We start from the raw sequence: 23,895 nt of genomic DNA on the forward strand, positions 1-23,895 counted from the left end.
TCCAAGAAAGTAAAACTTTCCCCTTCATTTGCAGCATCTCTTTTTTCCATGGCTAATGCCTCTGCTCCAAGATCACTTTGTGAGGGCTCCTCAGATCTCTCCTTCATCCAGACCACTATTATAGCCCTTAAACAGCATTCTGGCTACTGCTGTTTCATCACTGAGACATGGATCTATAAGTAGGCTAATTGATTTGTGGTCCTTTCCCACTAAGAGTTTGGAAATAAGGCATAGAAACCAAAACCTTCAAGGGGGTTCTTGGGAATCTTCATAATCTGTACTTTCCTTCACAGAAATTGATGGCCCAACCAATCTGGTGACTGATCAAGTGACAGAGGACACAGCCACCATCTTGTGGAAGCAGGTCCAGGCTCCCATAGACAGATACATGGTGAGCTACACCTCTCCTGATGGAGACACCAGAGAGATGGCAGTGGGGAAGGACAGGAGCATCACCACCCTTACTGGCCTTAAGCCAGGTGTGGAGTACATCATCTACATCTGGGCTGAGAAGGGAACCCAGCAGAGCAAGAGGGCAGACACTAGAGCTGTGACAGGTAACCCAGGGGAATTTTTCAGACCTGATACTATAGTAGCAGATGTAATACTGCTGTTGCAATATGGTGCATTAGCTGTGAACGTGTCTTTCCCTTCACTTTGAAAGTCAGAGTATATTACGTAAGAGTTGTTGCAGCATAGTTTTGTTTGGGAGAAAGATCTATCCTCTCCCAAAGATCCATCCTCTAAGTAACTTATGTCAGTGTGGGGCGCGGAGACAAGTAACTTATGCTTTTGTGGCAGGGTAAATGAGTTGCCACGAATAAGAGCTTCCCTGAATAAATGCTGTGCTTGCTGTCTCCCCACATCTGTCAATGTATCATGTCTTAGCTTCTGCTAGTAGCACCTCCTGTTACAGCAGTCCTACCCCTTTCCCTGACAGATCTACTAATGAATCTCACTTCTGACTTGCAGCTCCTCTGCTATTGCAGTCCTTAGTCCTTACACAGCTCAGATTTGAGTTGAATCTTCCCCCAAAAAACAAAAACAGTCCTGGCCCTTCTAGAGAATTCAGCCTTTCCGTTCAACCTGCAACATTTCTTACTCTGCTATGGCCAAGTCAGTTCTGTCAGTGCTCCTCAGCCATGACCTTCATTCAGCCAGTTATTCACATCTTGAAAGCTAGATCAGTAGCTAGATGAGTATTTAGACACTGAGACATGAATACTAGAACATAAAAGTAGGTTAATCATTATATGGTTCCTCATCTCTTCAGAGTATAAAAATAAATGGTAGTAACCAAAGCTTCAACAAGATGCTTCTGAGTATGTTCATAATATTCCAGTAATCTGCACTTTTCTTCATAGAAATTGACAGCCCAATTAATCTGGTGACTGACCGAGTGACAGAGGACACAGCCACCATCTCTTGGCAGGGAGTCCAGGCTCCCATAGACAGGTACATAGTGAGGTACACCTTACCTGATGGGGATGCGAAGGAGATGGCAGTGGGGAAGGACAAGAGCGTCACCACTCTGACCGGACTGACGCCAGGCATGGAGTACATCATCTACATCTGGGCTGAGAAGGGAGCCCAGCAAAGCAAGAAGGCAAACACTAAAGCATTGACAGGTATCCTGGGGCAGGAGGGAAGCAAGATGGAAATACTTTTATTCTTTCATTATTTCATATTTCAATATTATTTATTTATTTTTGTATTCCCATGTGGCAGTAAATTTGCCAATTAATATATGGCAAATGGAAGTCTAGTGGCCATAATTACTGGGTTATTATGGACTGCTAAGTATGGAAGATGGAACAGATCTAAGTGATAATGAATTAGCTCTCTAATGGGCCTGTAGATTACTCTGTTGCTTTTCTGACCCAGTAGAATTTAACACCTTTGCAGTGGTGTAAATGAACATACAAGGTACAGCACTACCAGGAGCTTAGGCCCCTTTTATTTCATCAGAGGAAGTAATCATCCAACATAAGGGAACTTCATGCTTCTAGAGAAGTGGAAACCAAACTTCAGCTGCCTTACTCAGGCATCCAGCCTAAAGACACATTGGGATGCTGGAGAACATGCTGCACTTTAGTGATCCCATCTTGTATGACCCCTGAGTCCTAATACAAATGAGTGTAGTTGGAAAGCAAAGCAGCCCTGAGCTGAGACATATGCTTTGGAGTCAAAATGCTCTCCAGCACTCCTGGAACTATCAAAAGCAAAGTTAGATGAGCTAAGCTCTGAGACAGAGGGTCTCAGGTGACACTTAGCTATAATAAGAATACAAAATTTTTATGCAGGGAATTCCAGCATTTCAAATTTTGATTCCCCTCCCCCTCCTCAAATTATAATGAGAATCCCTGAAATATCCTTTGAAAGGAAATTCATGTCTGTTTTGGGATCTGAACATTTTGTTCCAAGTTAGATTTAAAACCACAAGCTTTCCCAAGTGCAGTCATTTCAAGGTGAAAATTGAAATATTTAATTTTTTTTTCTAGATTAAACTTTATATCAAAATTCACACTTCCTGAGAAACATTTCAATGTTAAGGAAATAGCAAGACATTTTTCAACTGACTCTATTAATACTGTGAAAATCTTATTCAAGTCAACTTATACCCTCTGATTTTCCTTATCCTTTCCTATCATTGAAAAGGAAGTGAAACATGTAGTAGAGATCCCATAATGGAAGTGTTTAGATCAGAGGCAATTCTGTTGGCATCCAAGTTGTAAGAGTCTCCTAAGATAATGGACATTTTGCTGTGCATTCCAAGGGAACAGCGCTACAGATGCTAGCTGTAGCATCATGGGAGTACAACACTGCTAATTTTACTCTCTGTCCTCTGAATCCAATATTTTGATCTCCCTCTGCTGCCCAAGATGGGGAGGTGGAATAAACTTCCACTGTTCTAATCTGGCAGGATTTCTGCTTTTATATATAATGGGATGGGCCTCTCCTTATTCACTGAATTTCCAAGGTTAGATATTTTAATTAAAATGAATATCTGGTGTCTTATAGTTAATAATGGCTTTCTAGGTATAATCTAATGTCCCTGCTCCTGTCTCTTTCTCCTTTTAAAGGTGTCTTAACCTATGTAGATTTACTTATCTATTTTATAAAAGAAAAACTTTACACACAAAGAATTCAGGTGCTACTGGCTCTTAACTCTGGGTGCAGGCTACTACTGTTGTTCTAATTTTACCTACCTCCTTACATGGCACCCTATTATAATAGTCTCTGAGGACCTCAGTCTCTATTGTGCTTGTACTCAGAACACCTGTTTGATTTTGGGGGGAACCAAGGCACAGAGGGGCTAGGTGATGTAACAAACCTCACACAGGAACTCCGACAGAGCAGGGAATTGAAACTGCTCTGGAAGAACAGGGAACTGAAATTAGGAGGTGCTGTGTCGTAAGTGCATATAGTTGCCTGTGTTGCTAGATAACACTCTTCCATAAATATCAGCCTTTCCTGTGAAATACCTCAGGTTGAAATAAGAAAGAATAGAGGAAGTGAGACAACTTGGGTGGAGATCTTTGTGGGATTAACTACATGTTTCCAAAGCACCTGCAGATAGAATCTGCAGGGACTGCTTTCACTTCTGTTCTGTTCTGGTCAGAAACTAGGAAAGCATCTTTCCAGGGAGCAAACCTCATAAATTGTTGTGCTCTAATGATACCACATCTGTATGCCCAGTAGAGAATAATGCCAGACAATACTTCTGGTGCCTAAGGGACATGACTTATGAGGAAAGACTGAGGGAACTGGTTGTATTTAGTCTAGAAAGAGGAGACTGAGAGGGGATTTAATAGCAGCCTTCAACTACCCTAAGGGGGGGGGGGGGGTTCAAAAGAGGATGGAGCTGGACTATTCTCAGTGGTGGCAGATGACAGAACAAGAAGCAAGTCTCAAGTTGCAACAAGGGAAGTTTAGGTTAGATAAGGGAAGTTTAGGTTGGATATTAGGAAGAATTTTCTCACTGCGGGGGTAATAAAACACTGGAACGGGTTACCCAGAGAGGTTGTGGAAACTCTATCCTTGGAGGTTTTCAAAACCTGGCTAGTTGGTTGGGATGATCCAGTTGGGGATGTTCCTGCTTTGACTAGATGACCTGCTAAGGTCTCTTCCAACCGTAACTTTCTATGATTCATGATTGCCCTGAAGTGCTATTGGTTAAAAATAAAGCTGCCCTGGTCTTCATGTTTAATTTCATATATCATGTTTAGAAAACAAAGCTACAGCAAATCTGTATGTGTAGCTGGGCCTGTGTTGTCCCTGCAAGAGACAATCTTCTCACTTGGTTTCAGTCACACCCACCCTACCAAAAAGACCAGAACAACAGAGATGTGGATTAGTTTGCACTTGTATGTTGCTAAGGTGAACAAGTGCATAGCAAAATGTTTATTTTAATGCCTTTGAAGGGACCCATGCTCCCAGGGGCAGATCCAGGAGGACTGGTGCACTCGCACTCCCCTTTGATTTCTGCTCCACCCAAAGTTTAAAACCAACTACCTGGCAGTGGCAGCAGGACTTCCATTCAGGCAACAGTGAGGGAGTCAGTTGACTTCATGGCTTATTAAAGTCTACCTGATTTCTTCTAAACTCTTCATCCCACAGGTGTTAATGATCCTTTCTCCTTTTTAATGGTCTTGAGGTGTTCCACTAAGATAGTTTTTATTCTGCAATTTTGCTGCTTCTGGTAATGTAGCTCCTATGTCATAGTCCAACAGACTGTTTTTAACTCTTTCCAATAAAGTTATTTTTGTTTTTGCATCAATCTTAAGATGAATAATACAGCTCTAGGCCCTAGCATATTAGTAAAGCCTCTAGTTTCTCTTTACCTGGAGAAAAATGTGTGATGATGCACCTTACCATGTGCATGCTCCTTTTCAAAATCCTAGATCTGCCCATGCATGCTCTCATACCTAGAGATTTGTTGGTAGAGAGTTCTGTGGGTAAATGTAAAACCTGCTATGTTTCATGGATGGAGAACAGAACCCCAAGTGCTTTGTAGTGTTTACTTCTGAAGAAAGAGACGAACCAGCTTAATTTGTATCCTTCCATCTAGTTCTCTTGACACCTCTATCTTTAGCAGGCAGAAGTACACGCTTGTTTTCAGTGTGGCTTGTTCTTCAAAAGGGAGGAGGGAAGGGTTTATACTGAAGAACTTCAGGTAGGGCTGCCAGTCCACACTTCCATAACCACTGAAGATCAGCTTGATGTGGGCACAGGGGGAAGGCAAACGCATTGTACACCTCTCAAACACAGTTTTGTTGTGACATCCAGATTCAGGCCACCAGGACACTAACATTCTAGTCCTGGGAGCTCCGCCAGTGCAACTTAGTGCTCTATGCTCACTCTAAGGCACTGTTTATTGCTGAGCTAATTTATTATTTCTTTGAGGGGCAATACTTTGTGCTTTTCCAGTTGCAACTCTGCTGCCAGTACATCTAAAACCTGATCTGTATCAGACTTTAATATCCCAGTTCTGAACCCCCTTCACTCTTTTACTGTACTTCACACAGTCTTCTCTGTTAACCCTGGATCTACTTTCCATAGGTTGCTTGCACCGTGTTAACAATACCCGGAGTTAAGAGTTTCCTTACCCCTAGGGTCTGTGCTGAAAGTTCACTCTATGCACTGCTTCTCCTTGAAGGTACTTGCATAATAAAGGCATGTTTTTTATTCTTTTTTTGTTTGCATATAGAAATTGACCCTCCAAAGAACCTCCGTGTGTCAGATGTTACACAGTCTACCAGCATAGTGAACTGGACACCACCAACTGCACAAATCGATGGCTACACTCTGACCTATCAGGGTGTAGACGGCACCAGCAAGGTTATGGGAACTTTTTAATCCTGCATGTTACAAACTTCCCCAATTCAAAGCACAAATTGGCAAGTGGGCTTAGTCGGTCAGTTCCCATTAGTGAAATCATGTGCACTACCTTAGAATTTAACTGGGGGAGAGGGGTCATTAGGAATTGGATATTCCATCTTAACTACTCCTTCTGGTGTCTCACTGAATGGCATATACCATTGCAATTGCCCTTGGGGGGTAAAGTGTGGGGAGACGCATCTTTTATACAGCTGGAACATTCCCATTCAAATTGGGGACAGTGGTGTGCTTTCAGGCTTTCATTTCTTATATCGTTCTATGTGGCCAAGGGCAGTTTGATCATGGGGTATCTCATTCAGGTAAGTGCATGAAGCCTATTCCCTGCTGTCCCTAGAGTAGTACTAAGGTGTATAATGGGCAAGCTCAGCATTTCTTCAAATTCTTCTTCCAGGGTGAGGGAACTGCTGGCCTGCCTGCAGATATGCAGACAGCCCTGTGATAATGTCCTACCTCTGACCAGTATTTTTTTTGCCTGTATCAGGCTTACTTCTAAAAGAGAAGTTAAAAGTGCCTAGGGAACAGGGAAGCAACATGGCCTGAGAGAGCTAAAGCAGCATGTGGAGCTGTCCTGTCTGTTCTTTGTTTGGCAGGAAGTGCAGTTGGGTCCTGACGACCAAAGGTTCATGTTGGAAGGACTGGGAAAAGGGGTGAGATACACAGTTTATGTGCTGGCTTTCAAGGGAGACCGCCGGAGCAGGAAAGCAAGCAGTTCCTTCTCAACAAGTAAGGCTTGGCACTGGTTATTTCAGTAATATTGCTGCATGGCACTTTTTTCATTTGTGACATTTTACAAGTAAGGCTAAGTGGTGCTGTTTTCATTCTATATAGGCCTAGAGCAGTGATACCCGACCTTCTGGCCCCCAAGATCCTGCACGGGGTTGGTGTGTGGGGTTGATCCATGGGTGTGATCCTGCACACCTGATCTGGCCAGTGCCAGCTGTGTACCAGCTGTGGCCATATGCCGGCTTGATCTTGCATTCCTGGAACCAGCTGTATGTCGGAGGGCTGGAAGGGACTTTGAGAGGCCATCTTGTCCAACCCCTGCATGAGGAAGGAAATCCCATGAGTTTGCCTCGTCATTAGTGTTAGGATAAAGTCAGATGCCTAATTACTTACACAGTCCAGGAGATGTACAGGTGATGACAGTGTGGTATCTGGTCAGACAAACCCACAAAAATGTTGTCCATCATAGACAGGTGGTAAAAGGTGGAGAAGGGGACTGCAAGTGCCCTCTCCACCTATGGCTATTACTCCTACCTTTACATGCATGCAAAGTTCCAGTGTCCAGAGATGTCTCCCACATAGCTCGAGAACTCCTCAAAGACAAGGTTGCCTCCTGCAGCCTTTCATGGCACCATTCATGAGTGGGTAGGCATCAGGTAAAGCTGTTATACAGCTTTATAAGGGCTGGTCCATGCTTGAAATTTTTGCTGGCTTACCTTTGTCGGCTAGAGGGTGAAAAGATTATACTTTTAACTGACATAGCTATACGAGTAATGCCCCCCTTTGTCATGAAGCTTTGCCAACAGAAGAGAGCTTCTGTTGGCTTAGCTAAGGTAATTTGGAAGGGGTGAACTTATGGTGGAAGAAAACCCTGCATTGTTGGCATACACTGTCTTCACTAGGGGGCTTTGCTGCTATGCCTACGTTGCGGTAGTTATTGTGGTAACTCTTCTGTAATGTAGACAAGCCGTCAGTGGAAGAAGACAGTCCTTGCCACAATATGGCAGCATCCATGGCATCAAGCAATAATGCAAGAGCAGACAGATGCCTGTGGTTACACATGTGACGTGGGGGTTATATATGGTCCTGTGAGCCTAATGACTGTCATTGGTCCTGTGCCTCTGTTCAGACCACATACTTTCTAGGAGGCTTGCTTGGGAATGCTTCCTTCCCATCCATATCAGATATGCTGATGTCAGTTTTCCCCTACCTTGTTTCCACAGTTGGCTTCCTCTACCCCTACCCTGCAGATTGCAGCCAGATGCAGCAAAATGGGAATGCTACCAGTGGCATGTATACCATCTACCTGAATAGTGATGCTAGCAGGCCCATGGAGGTGTACTGCGACATGACCACAGATGGAGGTGGATGGATTGTGAGTGATGCTCTGGATCTGTTTACTTATATAAGTCCAGTGCTGGTTGACACTCTTGGACTGGCATCCTGGGGGATCTGAAGTCCATCTGTTTATCTGCAGCACAAATATGGCCTGGGTAGTGGCACTGAAAATAACCCCTCTTGCCCTGCTTTTCCTTTATACCTCTATTCCTGCCTTGGAAGTACCACCTATCAGAAGCAAGGAGGAAAGCTGATTTATAAGCTGTTTCACACCATGGCCTTCCTGCTTAGATTGCCAATGTGAATATCTAGTGGGTACAGACAGAAGTGCAGGTTCCCAGTGTAACTGAGAATGCTTTGCAAGAAGTATTCTGAGTTATAACCACCCTCAAACCAAGAAGTTCACTGTTGATTCCAGGTGGGTAGGGGAATCTAGCTGCTGGCTGGGAGCATGCAGCCAGTTTCCCTTAGTAATGGCCCCTCCTTTCTCCCGGCCTGTCCTTGTTTTAGAATGGGAGGGGGGAAGGGAGGAGAGGGAGCTCCTTCTTCCTTTTCCCCAGCCAGCACTGGAGGGTGAGGTGGGTGAATTGGAGTGTGGTGGGGGGGGCTCCAATACACCTGGCCCACCCTCCAGCAGGGGCTGAAAAAACTCCAGACTAAACTCCGTCTGATCCCTTTCCCCACTTTCATTCTGAAAATAGCTCAAGGCTGGAAGGCAGTGCAGATGGAAGTTATAGAAGATGCTATGTTTTGAAACATCTGCATCTGACCCCTCATACACTGAGGGTTCAGATTTTTGCCCAATCGGCCATTTTTTAAGTAGTCTGCAGCTGTGTTTGGTTATGGCTATTAGGGGTACACCCATGAACGACTGGTGCCTCCCGAGACTGGGGGGTCATCATTGGAGGTGGCAGCAGGGACCACCCGCAGATGCTGGTGGCGGTGATGACGGGGGGGGAGGGGGATGACGAGTGGCGAATGGGTACCACCCACAAATGCTGGTGGTAGTGTTGGTGGCAGGGGGGTATGTTGGCAAGCGGTGAGCTGGGACTACCTACAGATGCCGCCAGCCGTAGTGGCAGGGAGGAATGGGTGGCAAGTGGCTACCTCCAGCAGAAGATAGCAGTGGCTTCGGCGGCAGCCAGTCTCAGGGGGGCATATGCCCCCCATGCTCCTTCTATGCATTGCCTATGGGTGCACTGATAGAGATTTTGGGCGTCGATACTGATAGCCAATTTTTAAGAAAGCATATCAGCTGATACCAATCTGATTTCTGATACAGCTGCATGCACCTTGTAAGTCTGTTGTGATGGATGGAGGGGAGGGGCAGGGCAGGGCAGGTGCTGCCCAGCTGGGGTGGAACAAGATGTGGGACGGAATTGCAGCTTGTCCAGGGGGCACGGGGTGGGGGGTGGCTCCTGCTGCTGCATGCACCCCAGGAGGGCATGGGGGGTGTGTGGCCCCAGATCTGTGCTGGGAGGGCAGGGCAGGCTGCAGGTGTGGGCTGGGGCCAGGGCCCGAGCTGCGCTGGCTCTTCCAGGTGTGTGTGTGGGGTGGTGGGGCTGGGGCTGTGCTTGGGGAAGGTGGTGGTGGTGCTGGGAAGTGGGTTATGGGGGAGGCCTGAAGCACCCCAAATTTTACTGTAGTCCCCCCATAGCCCCCTCCCAGTGCCGCCATCACCCGCCCCAAGACTTGAGCGCAGCCCCCATGTGCTGGAAGCACAGCCCTGAGCACAGCCCTGCAGCCCTGAGTGTAGCCCCTATGCTCCAGGAAGAGCCTGGCACAACTCTGGCCCCAGCCCACAGCTGCAGCCCCACCCCCAGCCCTCCCCATGCAGACCCGGGGGCGCACGCTCCCCTTCCCATGCTCTCCTGGGGTGCACAGCAGCAGGCGCCGCTCCCCCACTCCGCACCACTCCGAAAGAGCCACAGCTCCATCCCACACTCCTCCCTGCCCTGGCTGAGCAGCACCTGCCCCAGCCCCTGCCCCACTCCCTCCCTCACTGCGGGGGCCTTGATCTGCCCCCCCCACCATGCCCTTTCCCTCCCCCCTCCCCTTCCACCACAACAGACTCACAAGATGCACGCAGCTCTCCATGCTGCCAGGCTGTGCTCCTTGCTGCCTAAGTGCTGCGCTGTGGCTGCATACATACACGAGCATTTATTGGCCAAATTATCGACCATATTAAGCCAATTTCTGATACAATCAATTTTATTTTTATTGGTGCCAATCTGATATTGGACTGATGTATCGGTGCACCTCTAATGTCTGTAGACTGGTTTCTGTGGCTAGATCAGGTGAAAATTGTCACTTTTCTCTGTACCCAATATTATTCCCAATTCTGGTGGTGTCGGGGACAAGACATCTTAAAGGTATGACAGGTATAAAGTCATTCAGTGCTTGGGCTCTCATTCTATTCAGGCCTATATTGGCAACTAATTCATATAATTACCACTTGACAATGTCACAGAGGCTTGTGTGAAGTGAACAAAGACTCTTAAATCCATTTCATAATGGACTGTGCTCACACCAAAGGAGCTATGGCCTGAGGATGTTGTACACAGAGGTGGGAATTGTAACACTCCTGAAGATTTTTTTTGAGATGTCTCCCTTCTCTACCAAAGGAAGATGCCCTTTTTTGTTTTTATTTCTATCCATAGATGAAAACAGTTTTTCATGCAGATTCATTCCTATATTAAAACAAATTCTGGTCCCATTGTATATATACTCCCTATTTAATTTAGTTATTTATACCCATCTATCAAATTTGTGCTCATAATATACTCATGTTAATGTGATTCATGGTGTACCAGGAAAGGCATTTGTGGAAAGCTAATTTTAAATTTATATGCATGGGTATTCACAGTAGATATGCTTCTGTGCTTATCCAATCAGGGAACAGAAACAAACCCACATGCATCAGCAACCAAATCACAACTTACTGTGAGGTCGAATTCTGATTATTCGTTAACACCTGGGCTTTGTAGAATACATCTGAAACATGGATAATGGGAAGATAAAAACAACCTGCTGGGGGTATCCCACAGGCAGAACAAATCAAGTCTTTCTACCCCCTAGCTATCCCACATTGCTTACTCAGCAATACTTTTTTTGTAGGTATTTCAGAGGCGGAATACAGGGGAGCTGGATTTCTACAAGCGTTGGAGGAATTACGTAGAAGGCTTTGGAGATCCTATGGGGGAATTTTGGCTTGGTACAGTATCTGCGGCTGACTGTTGAAGGATAAACAGCCAGAGACTGGCATTGTAGAAGTGCTCCAGCATTTAGATGTGTCCAGACCTTAGAGGTCTGAAGAATCAGGTTGGGAATGCCACTGGAGCTGTCAGTGCCTTTGCTTTGGATGGAACTTTTCCAAATCTCCGGCAAAAACTCAGTTTAGGGTTTTCATGAGCTTGAGCCAAGAGAGGAGTTACAAGGCTGTGGCACCTTGATTTAATGGAGGAGCTGTCATTTAGACAAATGTGAAGAATAGGATATTTATGAAAAACATAATGCACTCAGCCCATCATTTTTTGTGTCTTGTTCCTGGCATACCACCTGGCTGTGCTTGGATGGGAGACTCCAGGACCTTGGTACTACAGTGGTAGGGATTCTAGATCTTTTTTTAGAGACAGAAAATGTTCCCTCAGTCTGACTTGTTTGTTTGATTCAGTATGATGCCATTTCAGGATCAAGGAGGGGGAGAAGATGGCTGTGAAGGATCAAGCCACTGATTTAACATCAAATGGGGCAAAAAGAAATACTGGAACACAAAGTGAATGTATTTTTAACCGTTGTTTACCTTCTTTGGAGTAATAACCTTGGCTGCTTCTTTTAGGTCTTGATAAGCTGCACAGTCTCACCAGTGCCACACCCATCCGATATGAGATCCGGGTGGATTTGCGGACTTCCAATGAGTCTGCCTATGCTGTCTATGATTTCTTCCAAGTTGCCTCAAGCAGGGATAGATACAAGCTGTCTGTAGGGAATTACAGAGGCACTGCTGGTAAGAAATGCTGATCCTCTCTCGCTTAGTAGAAATAAACTTTATAACTGGGGATGCTTGTGTCACCAGTGGTATGAGTGGTTGATTAGACTGGGATGCATTAAAGCCAGGTTTCTTCAGAGGTATTAGTGTATTTATTGGTATTTCTGGGACTGAGGACAGTGAGTTCAGAGGCTCTCTCTTGAAAAATAAGAGCATAAAAATTAGTTTGCTTTCCACTGGATCAGGAGGTAAAGTAGGCAGGGGTGAGAGAGAAGCCCATGAGACTGTCCTCAGACTCTCCTGGAGGGCAGGTCCAGCTGATTATCCTATGAAGACACTGTAATGGCAGCTGGGCATTCCCAACTAAAGCAAACAACATTCGAAAGTGGAGGAAGGAAGAGTCTGTGAAAAGTTGACCTAAACTGAATTGAAATTTAGATTCCTTGACAGTACACTCAGGCCTAATACCCAGCATGATAACATAAAGAACTTTGCCATCTGTACTCCAGGCAATTCACTCCTATAGTGATTTAAATACCCTTGATTCTTAAGCCATGTTGTCTGCCCCATTTTCCTTGTACCGCTCTTCTTTCCCCAAAACCTATCTTTGGATATGCAGTATCCTGGAACTGTACTCTGGGAACTGCTTGCTCTAAGCATCCCATCCCTCCAAAAGTGCAATAATACTACCCCCAAGTTGCTGTGCTTAATGTCTCCTCTTGATTTTGAGGGGATGCGCTGACTTACCACAATGGCTGGAAATTCACAACGTGGGACAGAGACAATGATGTGGCTCTGAGCAACTGTGCTCTTGCGCATCGTGGTGCCTGGTGGTACAAGAATTGCCACTTGGCTAATCTCAATGGCAAATACGGGGAAACCAAGCACAGTGAGGTGAGTGCCAAGGCTCTGATGTATGTGTGTGTCTTCCTACAGCTTTAGGGACTCCATTGGGCATGGCGAACTCTAATGTTATGCACAAGCCACAGCAACCAAGTAATTTCATAATTGTTTATTATGGCACCCACTCTGGCCAACTGGAACCTGAGAATGACTGTAGGATCCTATTTACAATCTCCTGTTCTGCACACCCAGACTCCTCTTGGTTGAAATAAAGGCGCTGTAATCAGCGTTGGGCCTGTGATGTGCAACTGAGCTGTTCTGATTTCATCCAATGGAAAACAGTTGTTTGTGCCCTGGTATTGGTCTGCTGATCAGAGAATTGAATAGTCAATTTAGTGCTGCTGGAAGGTACCAGATCGACAGCCAGAGAGGCTGGAGTTCTGTATTTATCCACAGAGGAAGGATGACATAGAAAGTAGAATCTCTCTTTCATGATCTAAATCAGGATTTGAACCCTTGTCATTAGAGATAAAGGCTAATGCACTTTGCTGGGGAAGTCTCTTAGTGTTTTATACATGTGCGGGAGTGGGGGTGGGTGGGGGTGCTTTAATTAGAACGGCCCTGAGAGCCGCTCTAATTAAAGCGCCTGGAGCGTTTCATGTATCAGTATCCCTGCACTTCAAAATGGTGGCAGGAGCACTTTATCTAAAGCTTGTTTGACTATGCTCCCACAGACTCGATTAATTGAGTCTGCCCTGATGTGCTGGAATTATAGTATGTTGGAACAACTGCCCTACTCATGTATAGGCACCCTTAATCTCTCCGTGCCTATGTTTTGCCACCTGATGCCTGCCAGCTTTTGCAAAACAATTTGAATCCACAGATGAAAAGTGGGATAGATGATCCTGTCTTGGCACAGAGGGTGCTGACAGAAGTGACATATGTTGTGTTATTGGCCTCTACACATGTGACACGTGCATGGCCGCAGAGCGCTTTAAAAGTGGCTGATCATATGACAAATTAAATATCATTTAATGAGGGATCAGTCGAAGGTGCTTCACTGTGGAGTGCCTTAGGGAACTTGTATTCCCTAGGGTCAGTTTGTCAGCACGATCAGGGCAGGGCTGATGCAGCCCAGCCCTGGCCCTAGTGCTGTCTGCAGGAAGGGAGGGGAGTGGGAAGAAGGGATTGGGAGGGAGCTTCATCCTGGGGTTTGCCTGACCTAAGCTGGAGGGGGTGGGTGAATTGGAACACCCCCTGCCTCATGGCCTCCCTCCACCCCAGCCTTTTCCCTCTCCAGCTCAGGTCTGGTAAACCCCAGCCCACAGCTCCCTCCCCCTCCCGTTTCCCCCCTCCCTTCCTACAGACAGCACCAGAGCTGGGAGTGGGGGTCAGGGCAAGGGAAGAGAGGCTGCAGGTAGGGTCCACTGCTAGATCAGCTCCAAAGTGGAGCTCATTTTCGCTCCCCACCCCCGTCCCCCGTCTCCTCCACTTGGACTCAACAGGCAACCATTTGTTGTGTGGGGATGTGGGGAGGGGGTGTTACTTTAACTCATGGCACTTTATGTGAAGTGCCAGGAATTAGAGCAGGGACATGCATGTCTATCAATACCCAGAAATATGGATTGTGTGACCTTTCAAGGCCACTTCCAGTCCTATTTTTGTTGATTACATGATGCATAGTACAAAGACTTACTTGTACAGAGGTGGCAGCACATGGCACTACTGCCCCATATTCTACACTGATTGATTCTTGGCTGCTGGGTTGAATTTTAGAAGTGGCTGTTGACTTACAAAGCTGTAAATGCTTGGGACCTTGTAATTTGCTTCTCCCCTTGTGCCACACTGTTATGATGGGCAGAGAAGCTGGAGCAGAATTCCCCACACCCTGTTTTAGAGAGACAGAGCTGCTGGTTGAACATTCTTCATGAACAGGAGCCTAAGCCTGGGAAAATGATTTCCTCACCCAATAGCAAAACAGCCCAGGTCTGCTAGTGTTCAGGTCATGCTACAAAGTACATCTTTTTTTTGTGAGCTACTGCATGGTCATTGCTCACAGGAAGATTTTTGATTTACTGCCTACCTAACTTACGTTAGAAATGTCTAGAGACTTGGTAAGATTTCCCCTTCCTTTTTATTCTGATAGAAAGCCAATAGTAATTCTTCCAGTAAATATAAGGGCTATGGGTTACTGGTAGTATCCTAGTTCTCTCCTAAGCCCCCTGATATATGCATACTTTAACAAGGGCAATTTCTTGTTCTCTTTTCAGGGGGTGAACTGGGAGCCATGGAAAGGCCACGAGTTCTCCATTCCTTTCACTGAGATGAAGATCCGTCCTCAATCATCCAGCAATGAGCCCATCCTGGGGAGGAAAAAGAGGTCTCTGGCAGGGAAGAGGAAGAAGACCAGGGTTTAAAATAGCCTCCTGTCAATTCACAGCAATGCCCGATGATGAAATTTCTTTATTTTGTAACAGCGTCAGGCCTCAGGCAGCTTGTTCCAGCTCACTTATAATCACTGACCAACCTGCTTCAGTCCCCACTCGGAGTTCTCTGGGTTTGCAACCTGGCCTGCTTTTAAGCTGCTGGGGACTCCTGACAGGTGATCAGTAAGAACGTGGTTAGGGACAGATGGGGAATGTTAAGGACTTACAACTCTCTTTATTCACTGAACTCAACAATGACCTGACTAGTCCAATGTACACAGTTGATCTCTCCTTACTGATCTTTGTGAACCTTACAAGCAAGCTTTAATGCATGATGCTGCTTCTTAAACCCCCATCTTAACAAAGGCTCTCCTCTGCTTGATACTGCCACCATCTGCTGTTCTAAAGCTTCAGGCCTCAAGAGGGTCCTGTCAGGGTAAAAATACCATATTGAAAAACAACTATTCTGGTCTTGGTTGGATTGTTAAACACAATATTATCAAGGCTGTTATGTTCTTGCATCTACTCTTCCTGCTTGTTTTTCTTTCCCTGTTTTCTGTCTTGGATGATGAAAAGAGAATAGTGAGTTTCATTTCTCTTCATAATCAGTCTTTAATCACCTTCTCTTTCATGTCCTTGTGCACTAGCAAAATGCTGCAGTGTTTGGGTTGCAGACACTGCAAAGGAAGGTTTGCTACTTCCACTGGGATTTTAAAAACCACTTGGGAACATTTCCCTTAGTTTAGGTTTTTGTATATGCTTCTTTTTTATAAAGCCTACATTTTCCTATCGGTAATCAGTGTCACTGATTAATCCTCTGTTATGGAAGGGAGGCCTAAATTTGGGCTTACTTTAGCTGGCCCTTGAACTGCTCTGTAACATAGTTTGGCTATTTTAGAGCCAACTTCTTGGCGTTGTACAAAGCCAGCTTTCCTGAGTAATGATCCATTGCTGACATGTTCTGCTTTGATGGGGGAATATCTCCAGCTCTGGTTGGCAAAAAGGAAAACAAGGAATTGATTCAGGAATATATGCAAATAGGAGATTTGTCATATTCTTCCAGCTGGAATCCACTGCTGAATGCCCCTGTAAAGGATTCACTATGTGGCTTTTAAAAATGTCATAACCCTTCTACCTTGCTTTTCCTATATTTAAAATGGGGGTAATAATTCACCAGTCTACCTCCCACATTGTGTTTTGTGTTAATTGGTCAATGTTCTTCCAAGCACTCTATGAGCATTAAATACTAAATATTATTTTAATAATAAGAACTAATTCTTAAAATAGTGCCACTGATCACAGAGAAAGGAAGAGGATGGAAAAGGCTCTTAATTCATCCCCCTCTCTGTCCTTCACCCAGGCAGGTAGAAACAGGATGTTGGAGCTGCAAAACCCAGGACAAGAGACTTCAACCTGGGTAATAAACCTTACCAGGAGCTTAACATTTCATATAGCCTAACCTCTTAACTGAAGGGACTTGGATGCCTAAGAGCTGGGCTACGTGAACTGTTACATTGCTGGTCTGGTTCATTAACTCAGGCTAAACTCCTGTATTTGGGTCCTCCAACTCCACTGTTCTGTTCCTATCTGTTTAAAATTCTTCTATGTAACTGAATTAAAACTTTTTTGGAATGCCAACATCTTTCAACCAAAATAGCTGTCTAGGGGAGTGTAGAGTACAGTAGGGTTCAAATTATTAGGCAGGGGTCAGAATAGGGAAGGGGGTGTAATGTCAGTACTCTCCTAAGCTCTGCCTGCTGTCCAAGCTCCTTTTCTGCTGTCCCAGCCATGACTACGAAGAATGGTGGCTGTCCTTCTTTCTTGTATGCTTTTCCCTAGCATTGAAATCATTAACAATGCTGAATTTAATGCATCAGGATCAATAAAAGTAGTCTTTGCTGTTCTCAAACTTTTCTCTGTAGGTACTGCTGCCCAGGTTTACAACCAGTTTCTATTACAAAACTTTTTTCTTCACAATCATAAGGGCAAAATTAAATTATTTCCTGTGAAGAAAAACTTAGATTCTGAAGCACAAGATATGGCAAACCTGGGAAAGTAAGAGTTCACCACACTGATGAAAACCAGTCAAATTTGATGATTCTGCAAGTTGGAACATAGTCCTCCTGCATCTTGTTGCTTTATTCTAATCTGAATGTTGTATGGAATTAAAAAAAATACATATAAAAATGTCTAGGGTAATCATTCACTCATAGATATATACAGGGAGCCTTAACATTATACATAGAGCCCTCTGAGAACAAAATATCGTATCAGAATGGAAGCATTTCTTACTCACTCACCACTGGTATAATTGATGACATAAGGGGGTTGATTTCATTTACTCTGGTTAAGCAGTATAAGGAATGTCAAAACATGTTAAGGTTCCTTTGCATTGGCAGAACAATATAAAGGGATCCTAGTGTAAATGAGGATCAAGCACGAAGGTCTTGGTCAATGGAAAACTGAGAATCCAGGGGAGTGGTTCCCAATCTCTTCAGACTCAAGATACCCTTCATTAGATTTAAGGGACCTTCAGAAAATGCCAGCGCTTAGTTCAGACTTTTTAGACTACAGAAAAATAAGTGAGCAATTATTTTGTTGAGCTCTTAGAAAGACCAAAATAAGTCAGAATCTTATTGACAGTGACTCCTATCTGAAATATTTCACTCATGTGTAGGTGTTTGCACACTAAACATTGCTAACATGGCACATAACCTTAAAGGATCTCACAATATCCTGGTTGAGAATCACTGATCTAGATTTAGTCTGCTTTTACAATGCGGTTGGGGACATTTGGGAGTACTTACTGTATTTCTATATGGTGCTAATTAAAGACACTGAAAACCCCCTGATCATTTACACTGAAAACCCCTCAGATTGACCTTTGGTAGGAATTTGGCCTGAGCCCAGGAACTCAGATAAGGGTCAGGACCTGAACATGAACCTCTGTCCTCAATGCATTCAAAACTCAGCTGTGTTTCTTCAGGGCACAAGCACCAGAAATACACAAATAGCAATTGCACAACACCAGCCCTCGTGCACTGTACTTTCAATCTCTACTGCTTGTATTTAGAGCCAAGAAAAGCAGGAGAGACAAGTAGTCTGTAGATTGATTCCTAGAAGGGCTGTGCTGGAATGACAGGAACCAGCTTCCCACAACAAGTAGTAAATGCTCCAGAGCTTGGCCTAGTTAGGTCAGGATTATTTTTCTTTCTGAAGCAGGTGTTTCAGTTTGGCCAAAGGTGATGAGCCTAAGGTGGGTCTCACTGGGCAAATTTATATGGCCTGTTATACAGGGGAGCAAAAGAGGTAATCCTGACCATACCACGAGCCTCTCTCTCTTGATTATGCTCTTTGGATAGGAAAGAGTGATTTCACGAAAAAGGTGTGCTGCTCTTCTCACATGTCCAGTCCCTTTGGAGTTATTCTGTCCTGTTACACCAAAGCAGGTGCGGGTTTTTGGGAGACATTCATTTTCACCCCCCCGGGTTGGGGACAGGACAACTTCTTCTGTTTCTAAGCAGTTTTAGATAACTCTCCAGAGACCCGGGTATACTGGTATGTATTGGTTTTGGTGGAACAGCTGAGTCCTGGAGAGACGACTCCTGCAAATGAGAATAGTACCATACTTGTTTCTCAGCAATCACTTTATTTGCTGGACATATCTAGATTTGCTGCTTTGTCTTGCTGACAGGTGTAACTAAGCCCTTTATTAAGTGCTTTCAAAACCCTTCTCTGTGTATTTCAGCCTAAGTCTTGTACAAGATAGGTAATATTTGTTTCTTTGGAAATAGCAAGTTTCTTTCAGGATGGTTGGAGTGATGGCCAGTAGCTTTCATGACCAGGTCTGGGAGAGCCAGGAATAACTATATATGCTACTCAATCCAGACTAAGAGTTTAAGGTGAATCTGGCAGAGGGCACTTATTATGGGTATCAGTGAAATGAGCTTTCCCAGGCCTTGCTAGTAGGGGTGAACTAGGCTGGAACTTGAAAACAAAGCACCGAGTGGAGAGATCTTAAATCCTTTCTCCCATTCAAGTGAGCTACAGGAAGTGTCTTTGTTTGGAGTAGGAGGAGGTTGAGTGGAGAATAGCTACCCTGGGGTCTCTCAGGAGAGTTGTTGTAGTTTCTGGGTGTACTTGTCACTGGCAGCGTGAGATCATCACATAGGCCAAGCTGGACCTTAAAGTTCCCACTGATCCCCTTTCAGCTGAATGTCCACCACAGATGATGACTTCCTGCCCCATGTGTATTGGGAGAATATTCCAAGCACTTAAGGTGAGAAGAGTCAAATAAACTTAGAGTAAAAATGGAGGGCCCAGTAGGGTTTATTTCTGCTACCATCCCAGCACCTCCTGCGATTGCCAGCAGCCCATTTGTATAACTTAAAGTTTTGCATTCAACCCCAGGCCAAGGTTTACACTGCAGCACCTCCTGGTCACTACCAGTGCCAGTCTCTCTGGGTGACCCCCCCCCTCCCCCATTCCTTGCCCAAGATCTTCCAAGGGTCACCCTAAGAGACCTGAGCTCCTGCTAACACTGTAAACCAAAAATATCACCCAATGGCAGGGCTTCAGGCAAGACCTAGTTTTATGGTAGTGCCTCCTGCTGGCTACTTCAGGGCTTCTGAACAGGCAGTCACACCTCCCTCACCCTCCTGTTTGGCTCTGAGCATTTTGGTGTTTCTCTTGGTGAGTCAGTAGTCTGGAGGAGGAATTGGCACTAGTCTGGGAATACTGGTACCCATCAGAATAGAGAGAGTTCCTCCTGTTGATAAGCATTTGTCCCAAAAATTTATGTCACCTGTACTTAGAAGGCCATAGTCTTTACAGACACACTCTATGTCATTCATGGAAGGAAAGCCAAGAGGGATACTGAAGAGTCTAAGGGCCTTGTTGCATGGGACACTTAATATGAAATAAATCTGTGCAGTATTACAATTGGAATATGTTCTGAGCAGTTGTCTGGTAATGTTTACTACAATCTCCAACATGCACAGGTCACTAATCATCTGTCCCAGCCCTGGTGACCCTCCAGGGCTGTGGGCATCCGGCTTTCTACTTGATCCTGGAGGAATCTGACAAGCAAAAGATTCAGGTTGCTTCCTCCTGTGTGGCTTTCTTTATCCCACCTGGAGGCTTGGTACAGCAGAGGGGTCCCTGGCTGTTGTCTAGGCTGGGTGAGGACTGCAAATCGCTTGTACCATCTCCATGAAGCAGACCAATGATACCTGAACATATGTTATTTAATATGATCTGCAAATATTTCTCATACAAAATGTGTTTGCTATGATATGAGCACACTTAGCATGTGTTTTACTGCTTGAATGTGTGGTTGCTCGTGCTTTACACTTAGTATGTGTTAAATGTACTTAATGTGTGACATGGCCCTAAAGAAGTTGGCTCAGTTCCTCAGCTGCTGCCAATCAGTGTAGCTCCCTTGATATCGGTGCTAACTCACGTCAGCTGAGGATTGTAGAAAGTAGGGTTGGGAGAGACCTCAGGAGTTGTGGGCAGATCCAGGAGGGACAAGAGATGTATGGCCACACCCACTTTGGGGTGTGCAGTTCACTCCCTTCCCTGACCTGTCCCCTGAATTTAGCAGCAGGGAAAAAGGGACAAGTGATGGTTGTGCAAAAGCAATGGCTCTGGCAGGAGCCCTTGCCAACAATCTGGTGAGCTCAGAGAGCTCACAGTGCATGTACTGCTCAGCTGAAAGGGGGTGCAACTGCAGTCCTCTGATTCCCTCTTGGTTACTCCCCTGTTTGGAGTCATTTAGCTCATACCCCCTATTCAGAGGCAGTACCAAGCCTACCTAGGCCATCTCTAACACGTTTGTCTAGCCTGTTCCTAAAAGCCTTCCATAGAAGGGGACTTCATAACTTCCCTGGTAACTTCATGAAGCATTCTTTGGTGCCTAGGAAATTTTCCCTAATATTTATTCTAAAACTTCTTTTGCTGCACATTAAAGCTGATTTTGGCACTCAGTTCACCCATTCTTCAATTACTGATATTTTATCGTGTTGCCAACTCTACTGCTGCTTCAGCAGTTGACAGCAGCTACAAACGCAGTAGGGTGCTACTCCATGCGAGTCCAATTATTGAGCGACAAGTGCAAGTCCATGGCATACTGCCCCAGCTAGCTTTATTGACTACAGCATGAGAGATGCCAAAAGATAGTGAATGCTTGAGTGCATGGGTGCCTGAGAAGGTCATAGGAAAGTGACTGATTTTTTGCTATTAGGATGTGACAACCTCCACAATGACCTCCAGATACTGAGCAATTCCAATACTTCATTCAGTTAAAGGTCCTAGTGTGGGTGGGTCAATGTGATTGGGCCTGGGGTGGGGTGGGGGTGGGACTCTGATTTGCAATTGGGGCTATAGTGCCATACACTACCAGCTCTAAAAGCCCACATAAGTCTTGTGTAAACCAGGAGTTCAGTTATTCCCAGGAGGTCTCCACCACACAAAGCTGAGGGATGAAAACCCTCAGCTCTGCTTCAAATCTTAGGAAGGGCTGTCAATTCAGGGAGCTTTTTAATGAGAGATGTGGGCTCTGTGTTTCACGTCCAAGAGCTTATGCTTATTTGGTGTTCCTGAATTTGGGAGAAAAAAAAGAGAGTCAGGTATAGTGTCTGCAGTTCAAGAGCGAGAAGTGTAATTTTGCTGATTCTTTTGAGCCCCAGTCTTGCATCAGAAAGGGCAGTCAACTTGGGTTTTGCCTTAATCACCTGGAAAATGTATGAACTAGAACAGTGCAGTGTTTCAAAATAGCCAGAAGATGGCAACCTGGGCCCATATCAGACTCGGGGAATCCAGACATTAAATATTTGACTTTTGTGGGTGTAAACAGATGTCCCATTTCTACCCTTAGAAAGCCTTTTGTCCTGGGATCCTACAGAGTACAGACCCAGTGTCACATTTTAAGTACCTGTGAAGTAACAAGATAAAATGTGCTGATGCTTTTTTTCCCTGGGACAGTGCTGCATACTAAACTAATTGTGGCTCATTCAAGTTAATTGTCATTTTTTCCAGGGACAAGCTTGTCAGCAACACAGCTTGGAAGGGCTACGTGTGTAAAGGACTATGCTGCTTCTCTTTTGTCCCAGGTTTTTGGCTGGGATCAATCAAATAAGACATCTGTTTATAGCCCACTAGAAGATCTTTTGGAGCTAAGCACTTCTCACAAAGGAATCTTTGATGCCGTGCGCTGTGCAGCTCCAACAGTGCAGCTGTTTTGCTGTTTTCAGGGAGTTAGTGAATTCTTTTCACAGAAGGGTGCTAGGGTGGTGTGGCCACGGTGGCAGCTCAGAGGTCATAAGTTTGAGGCCATAGCAGAAGCACTTATGGTGCAACCATGTCATATTGCAATGAATCTGCAAATTCTGCTAAATGCCTCATCATCAAAAGGGAGGGTCTGGTTGTACTAGTTTAGAGTGAGGTTAGGACAGGCTAGAGGTGTGAAAGCTTCCTTTTCTGCTTACTGCCACAGATTTGCACCTAGGTCTGGTCCCCAGAGAGGCAGAGATGGGATTTAGACACATGACTGCCGTGTAGGTGGCCAAGTCCAAAATTTATCCTCAGTGGGTGCATCTACATGCTCATTAATGTGTAGTAGTTACTGTGCATTTAGTTTAGTATTTGCTTAATGAAATGCAGGCAGTCCTTAGACTTGTGACACAATTGGTTCCTGAAAACCATGTCTTAAGTTGAAACGTTGTAACTTGGAACCGATTTTCCCATAGTAAACAATGTTAAAAATGAGGGATTGGTTCCTGAACCAAGGCCCGATACCCTATTTTCACCAAAAATAACCCAGAATGTTGTACTTGATCAATTATAGATGAGTAATACAGCTACATTAATGTATTTATATTGTAAATAGCAATCATTGATTTGGAAGCAATTTTTTGAGGAGACTTTGCTGGACTTTTTGAAGGGTTCTTGGCTGGAGTCTTCTCAGGAGTCTTGGCTGCAGGTTTTTCTGGAGTCTTGTCTGTTTTCTTAAAGAAAATGTCTAAGGAAGTTTGGACAGATGTTCTCCAGGGAGATGGGTGATGCAGCGAACTTGTTCACTGGCGTGGCTTGGCATCAGATCAAGTGTTGTAAAGTCAAAACTGACATCAGAAGGTTGAAACAGGGTGTCAATTTATAAATGTTGTAAGTGCGAAACGTAACTCGAAATGTTGTAAGTCGAGGACTGACTGTACTAACTAAATATACAATGACAGTTACTACGCAGTAGTGCCAGTGCATTTTTTTTGTGATGCTTACTGCGCAGTCACCTAACGACACTGCAAAAACTGTGCAGATATGCTACTGTGACCAGCACACTACTGTGCAGGATTATTAGGCAGCTGCACAGTAAGCATCTCGTGTAGATGCACCCAGTGTCCCTGATCACACGATCTAATCCAAGCTACAATTAAGATCCTCACTGTCCCAAGGAACCCCACATAGAAAAACATTCTGTGCACCTTAAATAACATAGGGTAGAAGCCTAACCTTTCTCCTTCCCAGCTGGCTTTTATTTTTCCTGTGAGTGGCATTTGTCTGCATTTATTAATAAAGAGACATCATTAGAGTAAACTGCCAAAGACTAACTCCTCTGTGACCTTCAACTATTTCCAACCGGTAAGAATTTAACCTTCCTATTTACTGATGTCTACAAAT

The 23,895-nt window shown here is 44.8% G+C and overlaps 1 protein-coding gene across 2 annotated transcripts in view; it reads left to right on the forward strand.

Annotated features, from left to right (window-relative positions):
• Positions 1 to 17,406, forward strand: part of TNN (tenascin N) — a 49,253-nt gene extending 31,847 nt beyond the window's left edge. For both annotated transcript variants that reach the window (XM_019500268.2, XM_006272945.4), the window contains exons 13-21: positions 294 to 557; positions 1,365 to 1,628; positions 5,711 to 5,841; positions 6,492 to 6,624; positions 7,848 to 7,999; positions 11,080 to 11,176; positions 11,801 to 11,968; positions 12,681 to 12,844; positions 15,064 to 17,406. In XM_019500268.2, coding sequence (XP_019355813.1) covers positions 294 to 557; positions 1,365 to 1,628; positions 5,711 to 5,841; positions 6,492 to 6,624; positions 7,848 to 7,999; positions 11,080 to 11,176; positions 11,801 to 11,968; positions 12,681 to 12,844; positions 15,064 to 15,210 — 1,520 coding nt within the window. In that variant the 3' untranslated portion in view covers positions 15,211 to 17,406. The remainder of the gene's footprint in view (positions 1 to 293; positions 558 to 1,364; positions 1,629 to 5,710; positions 5,842 to 6,491; positions 6,625 to 7,847; positions 8,000 to 11,079; positions 11,177 to 11,800; positions 11,969 to 12,680; positions 12,845 to 15,063) is intronic.
• The last annotated feature ends 6,489 nt before the right edge of the window (positions 17,407 to 23,895 follow it).

Source organism: Alligator mississippiensis, chromosome 5 (genome assembly GCF_030867095.1).
Source record: "Alligator mississippiensis isolate rAllMis1 chromosome 5, rAllMis1, whole genome shotgun sequence".
Taxonomy (NCBI): domain Eukaryota; kingdom Metazoa; phylum Chordata; order Crocodylia; family Alligatoridae; genus Alligator; species Alligator mississippiensis.